This window comes from Salmo trutta, chromosome 1, assembly GCF_901001165.1.
Source record: "Salmo trutta chromosome 1, fSalTru1.1, whole genome shotgun sequence".
Taxonomy (NCBI): Eukaryota; Metazoa; Chordata; class Actinopteri; order Salmoniformes; family Salmonidae; genus Salmo; species Salmo trutta.
Genome location: NC_042957.1, coordinates 4,169,276 through 4,182,253, shown reverse-complemented (window position 1 = coordinate 4,182,253; position 12,978 = coordinate 4,169,276). Strand labels below are relative to the sequence as shown.

The 12,978-nt window shown below is 44.6% G+C and overlaps 1 protein-coding gene across 1 annotated transcript in view; it reads right to left on the bottom strand.

The window, feature by feature from the left end:
- The window catches only part of chrna2b (cholinergic receptor, nicotinic, alpha 2b (neuronal)), a 43,408-nt gene extending 37,282 nt beyond the window's left edge, over window positions 1-6,126 (bottom strand). The window contains exons 1-2 of the mRNA XM_029694148.1: window positions 5,881-6,126; window positions 363-514 (exon numbers count right to left, since the gene is read on the bottom strand). Of these exons, the coding sequence (XP_029550008.1) occupies window positions 363-514; window positions 5,881-5,956 (228 nt within the window). The 5' untranslated portion in view covers window positions 5,957-6,126. The remainder of the gene's footprint in view (window positions 1-362; window positions 515-5,880) is intronic.
- Window positions 6,127-12,978: the final 6,852 nt, after the last annotated feature.

Below are 12,978 nucleotides of genomic sequence, written 5' to 3'. Positions count from 1 at the left end.
ATTATATTATTATATAATTATTATACTATTATTATTATTATATTATTATTATATTATTATATAATTATTATACTATTATACTATTATTATTATTATATTATTATATTATTATATTATTATTATACTATTATATTATATTATTATATAATTATTATACTATTATATTATTATTATACTATTATATTATATTATTATTATACTATTATTATTACTATTATTATTATTATTATTATTATACTATAATATTATATTATTATATTATTATTATTATTATTATACTATTATATTATATTATTATATTATTATTATTATTATTATTACTATTATTATCATTATATAATTATAATTATAATATAACTTACCACATCGATAAGCTGTGCTATGGAGAGTCCGAACTTGACGATAACGACATCTGAGATGTTGGGTACGGGTCTGGACCACTTGTTGTACCCGATGAAGAGTTTCTTGAACAGCTCGTCCTCCGCATGCGAATGGGCCTTCTCAAGGCAGAAAACTACAGGGGCCACAAGAGACACGGCGCTCAGAGTTTTAGAACAAACCTGTTGTTGTATCCAAGACATCACATCAAATTGTATTTGTCACATGTGCCAAATACAAATACAGTGAAATGGTTACTTACAAGCTCTTAACCAACAATGCAGTTTTAAGACAAAACTTTAAAAAAAAAAAATTGATAAGAATAACAATTAATTAAAGAGCAGCAGTGAATTACAATAGTGGGGCTATATACAGGGGGTATCGGTACAGAGTCAATGTGTCAATATGCGGGGGCACCGGTGTCGAAGAAATTTAGGTAATATGTACATGTAGGTAGAGTTATTAAAGTGGCTATGTTAACAGAGAGTAGCAGAAGCATGGGGAGGGAGGAGGGGGTGCAAATAGTCTGGGTAGCCATTTGATTAACTGTTCAGGAGTCTTATGGCTTGGGGGTAGAAGCTGTTATAAGCCTCTTGGACCTAGACTTGGCGCTTGCCATGCAGTAGCAGAGAGAACAGTCTATGACTTGGGTGGCTGGAGTCTTTGACAATTTCTAGGGCCTTCCCCTGACACCGCCTGGCATAGAGGTCCCGGGTGGCAGGAAGCTTGGCCCCGGTGATGTACTGGGCCGTACGCACTACCCTCTGTAGTGCCTTGCGGTCGGAGGCCGAGCAGTTGCCATACCAGGCAGTGATGCAACCCGTCAGGATGCTCTCGATGGTGCAGCTGTAAAACCTTTTGAGGATCTGAGGACCAATGCCAAATCTTTTCAGGATCAGTGTGGCAAATGTGTTGTTACCGACCCTTACCACCTGGGGGCGGCCCGTCAGGAAGTCTAGGATCCAGTTGCAGAGGGAGGTGTTTAGTCCCAGGGTCCTTAGCTTAGTGATTAGCTTTGAGGGCACAATGGTGTTGAATGCTGAGCTGTAAGTTAATGAATATTATTCACACATAAGTGTTCCTTTTGTCCAGGTGGGAAAGGGCAGTGTGGAGTGCAATAGAGATTGCATCATCTGTGGATCTGTTGGTGCGGTATGCAAATTGGAGTGGGTCTAGTGTTTCTGGGATATTGGTGTTGATGTGAGCCATGACCAGCCTTTCAAAGCCTTTCATGCCTACAGACGTGAGTGCTACGGGCCGGTAGTCATTTAGGCAGGTTACATAGGTATAATTATGCATTTATACATATCATTTGATTTAATATTTTGGTCTGAGGGGCTTGTCTTGTATAATGTATAGAGTAGGAGTGGGCCACGGGACGGTTCAGTCTGGTCCACGGGACGGTTCAGTCTGGTCCACGGGAAGGTTCAGTCTGGCCAGGAGGGACGGTTCAGTCTGGCCAGGAGGGACGGTTCAGTCTGGCCAGGAGGGACGGTTCAGTCTGGCCAGGAGGGACGGTTCAGTCTGGCCAGGGGGGACGGTTCAGTCTGGCCAGGGGGGACGGTTCAGTCTGGGCAGGGGGAAGGTTCTGTCTGGGCCACGGGATGGTTCAGTCTGGCCAGGGGGGACGGTTCAATCTGGCCAGGAGGGACGGTTCAGTCTGGCCAGGGGGGACGGCTCAGTCTGGCCAGGGGGGATGGTTCAGTCTGGCCAGGAGGGACGGTTCAGTCTGGCCAGGGGGGACGGTTCAGTCTGGCCAGGGAGGACGGTTCAGTCTGGCCAGGGGGGACGGTTCAGTCTGGCCAGGGGGGATGGTTCAGTCTGGCCAGGGGGGACGGTTCAGTCTGGCCAGGGGGGATGGTTTTGTCTGGGCAAGGGGGACGGTTCAGTCTGTGCCACGGGACGGTTCAGTCTGGGCAAGGGGGACGGTTCAGTCTGGGCAGGGGGGACGGTTCAGTCTGGCCAGGAGGGACGGTTCAGTCTAGTCCACGGGACGGTGCAGTCTGGTCCACGGGAAGGTTCAGTCTGGGCCACGGGAGGTTTGAGTAAAAAAAATAAAACAAAAAACACAAGGAGGAACTCCTTCTCTCTCCCCCCGTCTCATTCTAAGGGATTCCCACTGGTCCCTTCATCAATGTAATCACAGTAAATTACACGCATCATTACTTCCAGCAGCTAACAGGGCAGGGTATGTTTACCAAATGGAACCTTATTCCCTATATATAGTGTCATTCCCATAGGGCTCTGATCAACGGTAGTGCACTACGGGGAATACAGGCTACCATTTGGGACGCACGCCGGGGATGAGCTGTGAGCTAATCCATCCGTCTCAGTCAGAAGGTGTTGTGGGGTCAACCTCATACAAACACAACCTATTGTTGAGCTGCCAGTAAGCTGTCATTCAGGATTACACTGACGCCAAAACATAAACCATTTCTGTTCTCTATTCAATTCAATGTGAACTATATGTGAACGAATATCCTCATGACCTGCCAGTTTACTGCGTGACACCTGCCAGTTTCGTGCGTGACACCTGCCAGTTTACTGTGTGACACCTGCCAGTTTAGTCCGTGACACCTGCCAGTTTACTGTGTGACACCTGCCAGTTTTGTGCGTGACACCTGCCAGTTTACTGTGTGACACCTGCCAGTTTACTGCGTGACACCTGCCAGTTTACTGCGTGACACCTGACTCTTTACCATGTGACACCTGCCAGTTTAGTCCGTGACACCTGCCAGTTTACTGTGTGACACCTGCCAGTTTAGTGTGTGACACCTGCCAGTTTACTGTGTGACACCTGCCAGTTTAGTGTGTGACACCTGCCAGTTTACTGTGTGACACCTGCCAGTTTACTGCGTGACACCTGACTCTTTACTGCGTGACACCTGCCAGTTTACTGCGTGACACCTGACTCTTTACCGTGTGACACCTGCCAGTTTACTGCGTGACACCTGCCAGTTTACTGCGTGACACCTGCCAGTTTACTGCGTGACACCTGCCAGTTTAGTCCGTGACACCTGCCAGTTTACTGCGTGACACCTGCCAGTTTACTGCGTGACACCTGCCAGTTTACTGCGTGACACCTGCCAGTTTACTGTGTGACACCTGCCAGTTGCATGGTGAATATTTTGAAAGTTGTTGATATGTATGTTTGACCAAGTGTCCATCATAACAAGTCACTTGTCACTTGCACCAGTGTGTGTGTGTGTGTGTGTGTGTGTGTGTGTGTGTGTGTGTGTGTGTGTGTGTGTGTGTGTGTAAGTCATCCTCCTCTGGACCTCAACAGCATGTCATTATTATCACCTTGTCTTAAGTAGCCAACCAATCAGTCAGCCAGTCAGTCAGTCAGCCAGAGAACCAGTCAGTCAGTCAAACCAGCCAGCCAGTCAGCCAGCCAACCATTCAGTCAAACAAGCCAACCAGCCAGTCAGTCAGTCAGTCAAACCAGCCAGTCAGTCAGCCAGCCAGTCAGTAATTCAGTCAGCCAGCCAGCCAATCAGCAAGTCATTCAGTCAGCCAGCCAACCAGCCAGTCATTCAGCCAGCCAGCCAACCAGCCAGTCATTCAGTCAGCCAGCCAACCAGTCAGACAGCCAAGCAGCCAGCCAACCAGTCAGTCAGCCAACCAGTCAGCCACCCACCCAACCAGCCAGCCAACCAGCCAACCAGCCACCCGGCCAGACAACCACCCACCCAGTCAGCCATCCAGCCAGTCAGGCAGTTTGCCAGAGAGCGAGTCAGCGAGTCAGAAAACCAGCCATCCAGCCAGCCAGCCAGTGGAGGAAGGCCAGGGCCAACAACCCTGTGAGACAGCAAATCAGGTCCAGTCAGCCAGCCAAACAGTCAGTCAGCCTGCCAACCAGCCAGCCAAAGCCAGCAAGTCAACCAACCAGCCATCAAGACAGTCGGCCAGCCAATCAGTCAGCAAAACAGCCAGCCTGCCAGTCAGACAGTCAGTCAGAGAGCCAGTCAGTCAGCAAAACAGCCGGCCTGCCAGTCAGACAGTCAGTCAGAGAGCCAGTCAGTCAGCAAAACAGCCAGCCTGCCAGTCAGACAGTCAGTCAGTCAGACAGAGAACCAGTCAGTCATTCAGTCAAACCAGCCAACCAGTCAGTCAAACCAGCCAACCAGCCAGTCAGTCAGCCAGCCAACCAGCCAGTCAGTCATTCAGCCAGCCAACCAGCCAGCCAGTCATTCAGTCAGTCAGCCAGTCAGTCAGCCAGTCAGTCAGGTCTGTGCAGGAAGGCAAGCACCAGGAGAGTTTAGATGGGAAAGGACTAAAGGACATTGAAGGGACGATGTGGCAATTCAATCCTCTAATAGTGACCCGTGGGCTTAATGTAATACTATTAAAGTCTATTAAAGTCATTCATGGCGTTATGAACAAATTACTTCGCTGGGGTAGGTTGGAGATCAGGAACGTATACAAACTGCTATGTCACTATTTCTGTAACCTGTAGATAGGATACGTTGCTAAAACATATATATATTTGGTCTACCATAGTCTACCAGAATGCACGTGTTCTAATTCTGGCAAGGCATCTTCTTTGCATCACATCATACTTCAATTATGCGCGTACTTGAAGCTCCGCTGTGACTGCGCATCTGTCCTTCCGTCTGGAATAAGACCAGGACGCTGCAGAGACTATCGGAGACCAGATGCTCGGGGTTTAACAAAAAGCCATCGGACACCGCAGATCAAAGTCCCGCCGGTCAACGGAGTCAGTAAAGAAGAGATGACACCTCAGGTCCATGCCTAGCGCTTGGATCTTTGGGATCTTGGACACTGATCAAATTGTTTCGGCAAGGCGTGTAGCCCGTTGGGCAGCACATTCGAGTGTTGTGTGTGTGTGTGTGTGTGTGTGTTGTTTCAGAGAGTACCCTATAGTGGCTCCCTCTGAACGAGTCAGCAACTTCTCGGGCCAAACGTGCTCTTGGGAGAAATTGTCTGAAGATCCTCTCCATTCCATTATCGAAGTGCATAAAGCCACTGTAGCCAACTGCACAACTCTCGTCAGTGTGTCATTCGGCTGCCACATTTAGAGTTATGTGGAGGTATTCAACTGTTGTGTTGGCCCCGAGCTTTAATAATGATAAATAAGCCATTTAATTAATGAGAAATCAAGAGTGGCGGACAGTGGAAAGAGAAGCCGATGAGTACATCGGTTTATATTCCGACCACAGCGCACCTGCTGTAGCAGTCGATTTTAAGCACCTGGAAATGATTGAAAAGGCGGGAGAATTCCAATTAGTTTTGGACCGATGGGAACCACAGAACGAGAGAACATGGTAGGTCAGTTCCTATTATGGTAGATCATTCGGTGAACTCGACGTAGGCACATTGTCAATGAAGGAAGTAATATTGTTGGTATAAATGACTGCATCATTGAATGGTATTCACACACCTTGGTAAAAAAAAAAAATACATTAAAAAAAATAATAAAACCGCGAATGAATGTCAGGCGATAAATCTAAACCCAAATAAATAATAAAACGAACTTACTTGACTCACATAAGAAGAAACAACAGAACGCAGTGGTCCTCGCTGAGAACAGGTGGTTGTATAATCCACGCTCCATATTTCACCCCGGTGACTTTCTATCTCTCTACTTCCCTGAAAAGCATCTAGTTTCTATCTAAAAAAAAAAATCTCTCTTCAATCAAAAAACCATTCACTTTGTTATATGATGATATCCTCCCCGGAAAGGTTATCTTGAAACAATGAGGACGCGTGGAGAAAGTCGTCTTCCGTGTCGGTTGTTGAGATGCTCCTCTCGTCCTGTGTCATCTTCGCGTATGAGAGGCATATCAGGACAAGCGGACGCCGTGCCTCATTTCAGATACCGCATACTAGGCGCTTGATAGGCGGGAGAGAGTGACGTTAACGCCGCTTCTAGTGATATGCTTCTTTAGAGATGATCATTAATTGAACTGATTGAATAACTTTTAACTCCGTCGTTTCCACGACTCTGCGTCTCTGTCCTCACCATCGTTTCCGTGTAGCACCTGTATGTATCCAAAATGCGTTGGGCGTAAAAACAGAGCGCTGCCCCATCGTGCGCCGCCGCTCAAATACAAATAGAGACGCGCCTAAACGCTCCGTGAATAATTGGGCGCCTATGCTATTTTATGAAGTTATCATATATCGAGATGTTTTAACAACAGTATCCGAAGTTTAGACTTTTGGTTGGTAATTACACATTTTCTCACAAGCACGCATTTCTGCACGGATGGAGACAATTATCCAGGGACGGCTATTAAACACATGTCTATGCAAATACAACTATTTGGTCTCACGTCTACGTGACGGGTTAATGACGTATCCAGAAGTGCAATTCTATTGTCATTTCCATTTTCAGCATTTTGTTTCTTCCTGATTCACCAGAACAAACCTCATGAGCACCTCTGACCGAGTCTACTCTCCCGTCCCTGTGGCTTCCCTGTGGCTCAGTTGGTAGAGCATGGTGTTTGCAACGCCAGCATGGTGTGTGCAACGCCAGGGTTGTGGGTTCGATACCCACGGGGGATCAGCCAAAAAAAACATAAAAATGCATGAAATGAAAATGAAATGTATGTATTCACTACTGTAAGTCGCTCTGGATAAGAGCGTCTGCTAAATGACTAAAATGTAGATTGAGTCTTTCTCCATAAAGCCTTGACATGGCCATGTCGACATTAAACAGTTGTCTACTGTCAAAGAACGAGTAAAGAAAACAGGAAGCAACTAAAATGTCATTGCAGACTAGGTATAACTTTCATTTAATGTTATAATTAACTTTTTCTGTGTGAATATACAAAAAAAGTAGGTTTTTGTACTTATTTTGCACAGTGCTACTTGAATGTGTAATGCTGAGCTATGCAGGTATGATATGCTCTATTCGAGAGTCTCTAGGACCAAAGACTAACTTCTCAATGACTGGATAGTGGATGGACCACTGATAGGAAAAGAGTTGGGACACAGCTGAAGAAGTGCTTATGGCTATGAGTTAGTGTTTGTTACTGCAAGAGACAGCTAGAGGGCAGCACAGGTGAATGAATGGATTGAGAAAACCATTTCACACACACACAAAAAAACAACGTATTTTAGATACAACTTTATTTTCATCTGGGTTAAATAAAACAACTGTAACGTAAACCTATGGCCTATACTGATGTAAAGTCCCCTGTTTGGGGGACCTGTGTTGTTCTGGTACCGGTTCCAACCAACATTTTCGCTTATAAATCGATATGTAGACAACGTATATGGAAATGGCTTGCTGTGAAAGACAGTCCTTGTTCCCACGGACACAGTAGTATATTTTCTGAGCCTGTGCGACGTAGGATGTGAAATCTGAAACCACTTGACACTGGGATGTCCTTCATTCACTCTTCCGACTGTCCATCAACTCCTGGCTGAACCCTACGTCACAGCAACTGACAAAACACATGCCTGAAATCCTGACATCGTAGCACAGCAGTAGAGAGTGGTTTCATCAGAGATTGATTTATAGCCATTCATCTAAAATAATTCATAGATTTTAAACCAAAAAAAAAACACTTTGTTTTTTCACAGATTTGTCATATGAATGTGAGATGAAAGGCGAGTTACTAACGAGTTCAGGAAGCCAAGCTAAAGCTTGTTTTAAACAAAAGAAAATACTTTTAGAAAATGTGCACATTTTCTCTAACACTAAACATACAAATATGTATTTTACAGTTATAAGGAAGGTACTATCTTATACTTAGAGGTTTTATAATTTGATTATAATATATTTAGAAAACATATAAGTCTTTTCAAGACTTATTCATACAGTTTTGTTGAAAAGGAATTACGTAATATAAAATATGTATCATATTTGTACTGTATACTGAGAGCTTGTGTCTTAAAGTGACTACACCTCAGCAATTTACAACTATTTTTTACCAGAAAGGTGAGATTTTAACCTTTCTGTGAATATGTAGCATCACTAGTTAATATTTATGGCCCTCTCATGAAAAATAATTACTTTTGGGGATTACATAGATTACATTTTAGATTACATTTAGTTAAAAAAAATATATATATAATTATACTACATTTTAACATAACATGTTTTGTCTTTATCGTTTCATAATTACAACATTAAAAAGAAAAGGTGGTGGCGTCTCCCATAAAAGACTGCAACAACAAGTACATACGTCTTTCTACAACAGAAAGAGAACCAGGGACAGAACAGAAACTGATATAGAGTAAAGTTGGAACTCTCACTGAGTTGGACTAGGAGATGAATTATCTCATGTCGTTGTTTGACCTCTTAAAGGGACGGGGGTGAAAGTAACTCACGCAATAACCACCATGGCCTCCCCACCAACTCATGGTAGTACTATGTTTCCTTTACAACATTACCCCTTGTAACCATACATTGCCCCTTGTAACCATACATTACCCCCTGTACCATACATTACCTCCTGTAACCATACGACATTATCCCCTGTAACCATACGACATTATCCCCTGTAACCATACATTATCCCCTGTAACCATACACAACATTACCCCCTGTAACCATACATTACCCCCTGTAACCATACATTACCTCCTGTAACCATACGACATTATCCCCTGTAACCATACACAACATTACTCCCTGTAGCCATACACAACAGTATCCCCGATAACCTTACACTACATTACCCGCTGTAACCATACACAACATTACCCCTTGTAACCATACACTACATTACCCGCTGTAACCATACACTACATTACCCGCTGTAACCATACACAACATTACCCCTTGTAACCATACACTACATTACCCGCTGTAACCATACACTACATTACCCGCTGTGACCATACACAGCATTACCCCCTGTAACCATACACAACATTACCCGCTGTGACCATACACAGCATTACCCCCTGTAACCATACACAACATTAGCCGCTGTAACCATACACAACATTACCCCTTGTAATCATACACAACATTACCCACTGTAACCATACACAACATTACCCACTGTAACCATACACAGCATTACCCCTTGTAACCATACACAACATTACCCGCTGTAACCATACACAACATTACCCCCTGTAACCATACACAACATTACCCACTGTAACCATACACAACATTACCCACTGTAACCATACACAACATTACCCCTTGTGATCATACACAACATTACTCCTTGTGATCATACACAACATTACCCCTTGTAACCATATACAACATTACCCCTTGTAACCATACACAACATTACCCCTTGTAACCATACACAACATTACCCCTTGTGATCATACACAACATTACCCCTTGTGATCATACACAACATTACCCACTGTAACCATACACAACATTACCCCTTGTAACCATACACAACATTACCCCTTGTAACCATACACAACATTACCCCCTGTAACCATACACAACATTACCCCAGTGGAACCCATCTATATAAAGCCTAATTGGTTTTGTATACTTCAGATTAGGGCTGTGTGTAGTTGCATACCAAATGGCACTCTATACTTGGGCACTGGTCCAAAGTAGTGCACTATATAGGGAATAGGGTGCTATAGGGCTCTGGTCTAAAGTAGTGCACTATATAGGGAATAGAGTGCCATAGGGCTCTGTCTAAAGTAGTGCACTATATATAAGGAATAGGATGCCATAGGGCTCTGCTCTAAAGTAGTGCACTATATAGGGACTAGGCTGCCATTTAGGATGTACACTATGTTTCCAACCCATTCGACAACATGTGGTTGTCGTTTGAACTCTGACAAGGAATGGGGGTCAAAGTCACAATCACCGCACGCCTGGCTGCCCCTTTCCTCACCAACTCACTGCATACAATATATATGTCTCTCAAAAACATATTTTCCTCACAGCATAACATACCCTCTCAAATATAACCCAGCTAGATCAAGTCCCATTGCACTTGTATACAATTCCCTTTATTTGCAAATTAACACTTTGGTTTTCAAGCCTGGAATTTGAGCTGAAAATCACTCTAATTACATTTGTGTATTTTCACTGATAAAACAACAGAGAAACATAATGACGATCAGGATGTATTCCAGGCTTCTGCTTTCATAGAACAAGAGAGAGGACCCTCCCGTTAAAGCATCTGCCCTGAACTTATCCTGGTCTCCACCCTTACCCTGGTACCTAGACAGACCAATACAGACAGACCATACTACCCTGGTACCTAGAGAGACCAATACAGACAGACCATACTACCCTGGTCCCTAGAGAGACCAATACAGACAGACCATACTACCCTGGTACCTAGAGAGACCAATACAGACAGACCATACTACCCTGGTACCTAGAGAGACCAATACAGACAGACCATACTACCCTGGTACCAAGAGAGACCAATACAGACAGACCATACTACCCTGGTACCTAGACAGACCAATACAGACAGACCATACTACCCTGGTACCTAGAGAGACCAATACAGACAGACCATACTACCCTGGTACCTAGACAGACCAATACAGACAGACCATACTACCCTGGTACCTAGAGAGACCAATACAGACAGACCATACTACCCTGGTCCCTAGAGAGACCAATACAGACAGACCATACTACCCTGGTACCTAGAGAGACCAATACAGACATACCATACTACCCTGGTACCTAGAGAGACCAATACAGACAGACCATACTACCCTGGTACCAAGAGAGACCAATACAGACAGACCATACTACCCTGGTACCTAGACAGACCAATACAGACAGACCATACTACCCTGGTACCTAGAGAGACCAATACAGACAGACCATACTACCCTGGTACCTAGACAGACCAATACAGACAGACCATACTACCCTGGTACCTAGAGAGACCAATACAGACAGACCATACTACCCTGGTCCCTAGAGAGACCAATACAGACAGACCATACTACCCTGGTACCTAGAGAGACCAATACAGACAGACCATACTACCCTGGTACCTAGAGAGACCAATACAGACAGACCATACTACCCTGGTACCAAGAGAGACCAATACAGACAGACCATACTACCCTGGTACCTAGACAGACCAATACAGACAGACCATACTACCCTGGTACCTAGAGAGACCAATACAGACAGACCATACTACCCTGGTACCTAGACAGACCAATACAGACAGACCATAGTACCCTGGTACCTAGACAGACCAATACAGACAGACCATACTACCCTGGTGCCTAGAGAGACCAATACAGACATTCCATACTACCCTGGTACCTAGAGAGACCAATACAGACAGACCATACTACCCTGGTACCTAGAGAGACCAATACAGACAGACCGTACTACCCTGGTACCTAGAGAGACCAATACAGACAGACCATACTACCCTGGTACCTAGAGAGACCAATACAGACAGACCATACTACCCTGGTACCTAGACAGACAAATACAGACAGACCATACTACCCTGGTATCTAGAGAGACCAGTTCAGACAGACCATACTACCCTGGTACCTAGAGAGACCAATACAGACAGACCATACTACCCTGGTACCTAGAGAGACCAATACAGATGTACCATAATACTAAGGCTAACCAGAGCTGCCTGTACTACTATGACTGAAATAGAGTTTGTGTCACAAATCCCACCTTTTTCCTGATATAGTGCCCTTCTGAACAGGGCCCATAGGGCTTTGGTCAACAGTAGTGCACCATGCAGGGAATAAAGTGCAGTTTGGGACGTAACCAAATATATTTGGTTTCAAAACTTCCAACTGACATAAAATTCCAGTAATAATAGCAATTTACTGGATGGAAAATCTGGTTTGAAATACATTACATACTATGATATAATTATATGCTGAACTGCTCAGTATGAACAACTTAATGTTTTTTGGAATAATTGTAAACAGAAAAAGTACTGACTTGGCGTTTTGTCTATGATAGCGTTTGGTCACACATGAGTGCTACTGTATTAAACAGCTACGGTACAGTACAGTACAGTGACTGTTCATTACAAATCTGTGGTCCAAAATCTCAGCATAAATCCTCTACCAATTATTCCATAGCTCTGTCAGCCCTCTCACGGTTCACTTAAAGTACACTGAGCAGAAAGAACATTCCTGTCAGAGCATCTGTTTAGTAGAGCACTACACACCTCTATGTTCAGACCAGAGAGATTCAGGTTTTGACGAGAGACACAGATGTTGAAGGTTGTAGTAGCCTGAAGGAGGGAAGGAGAAGCGAAGGAGGGAGGGAAGACTAGTAGGAGGGAGAGAAGAAGAGTAGGAGGGAGGGAAGAGGAGTAGGAGGGGGAGAAGAAGAGTAGGAGGGAGGGAAGAAGAGTAGGAGGGAGAGAAGAAGAGTAGGAGGGAGGGAAGAGGAGTAGGAGGGGGAGAAGAAGAGTAGGAGGGAGAGAATAAGAGTAGGAGGGAGGGAAGACTAGTTGGAGGGAGGGAAGACTAGTTGTAGGGAGGGAAGAAGAGTAGGAGGGAGAGAAGAAGAGTAGGAGGGGGAGAAGAAAAGTAGAAGGGAGCGAAGAAGAGTAGGAGGGAGCGAAGAAGAGTAGAAGGGAGGGAAGAGGAGTAGGAGGGAGCGAAGAAGAGTAGGAGGGAGGAAAGATGAGTAGGAGGAAAGTAGGAGGGGGAAGAAGGGTAGGAGGG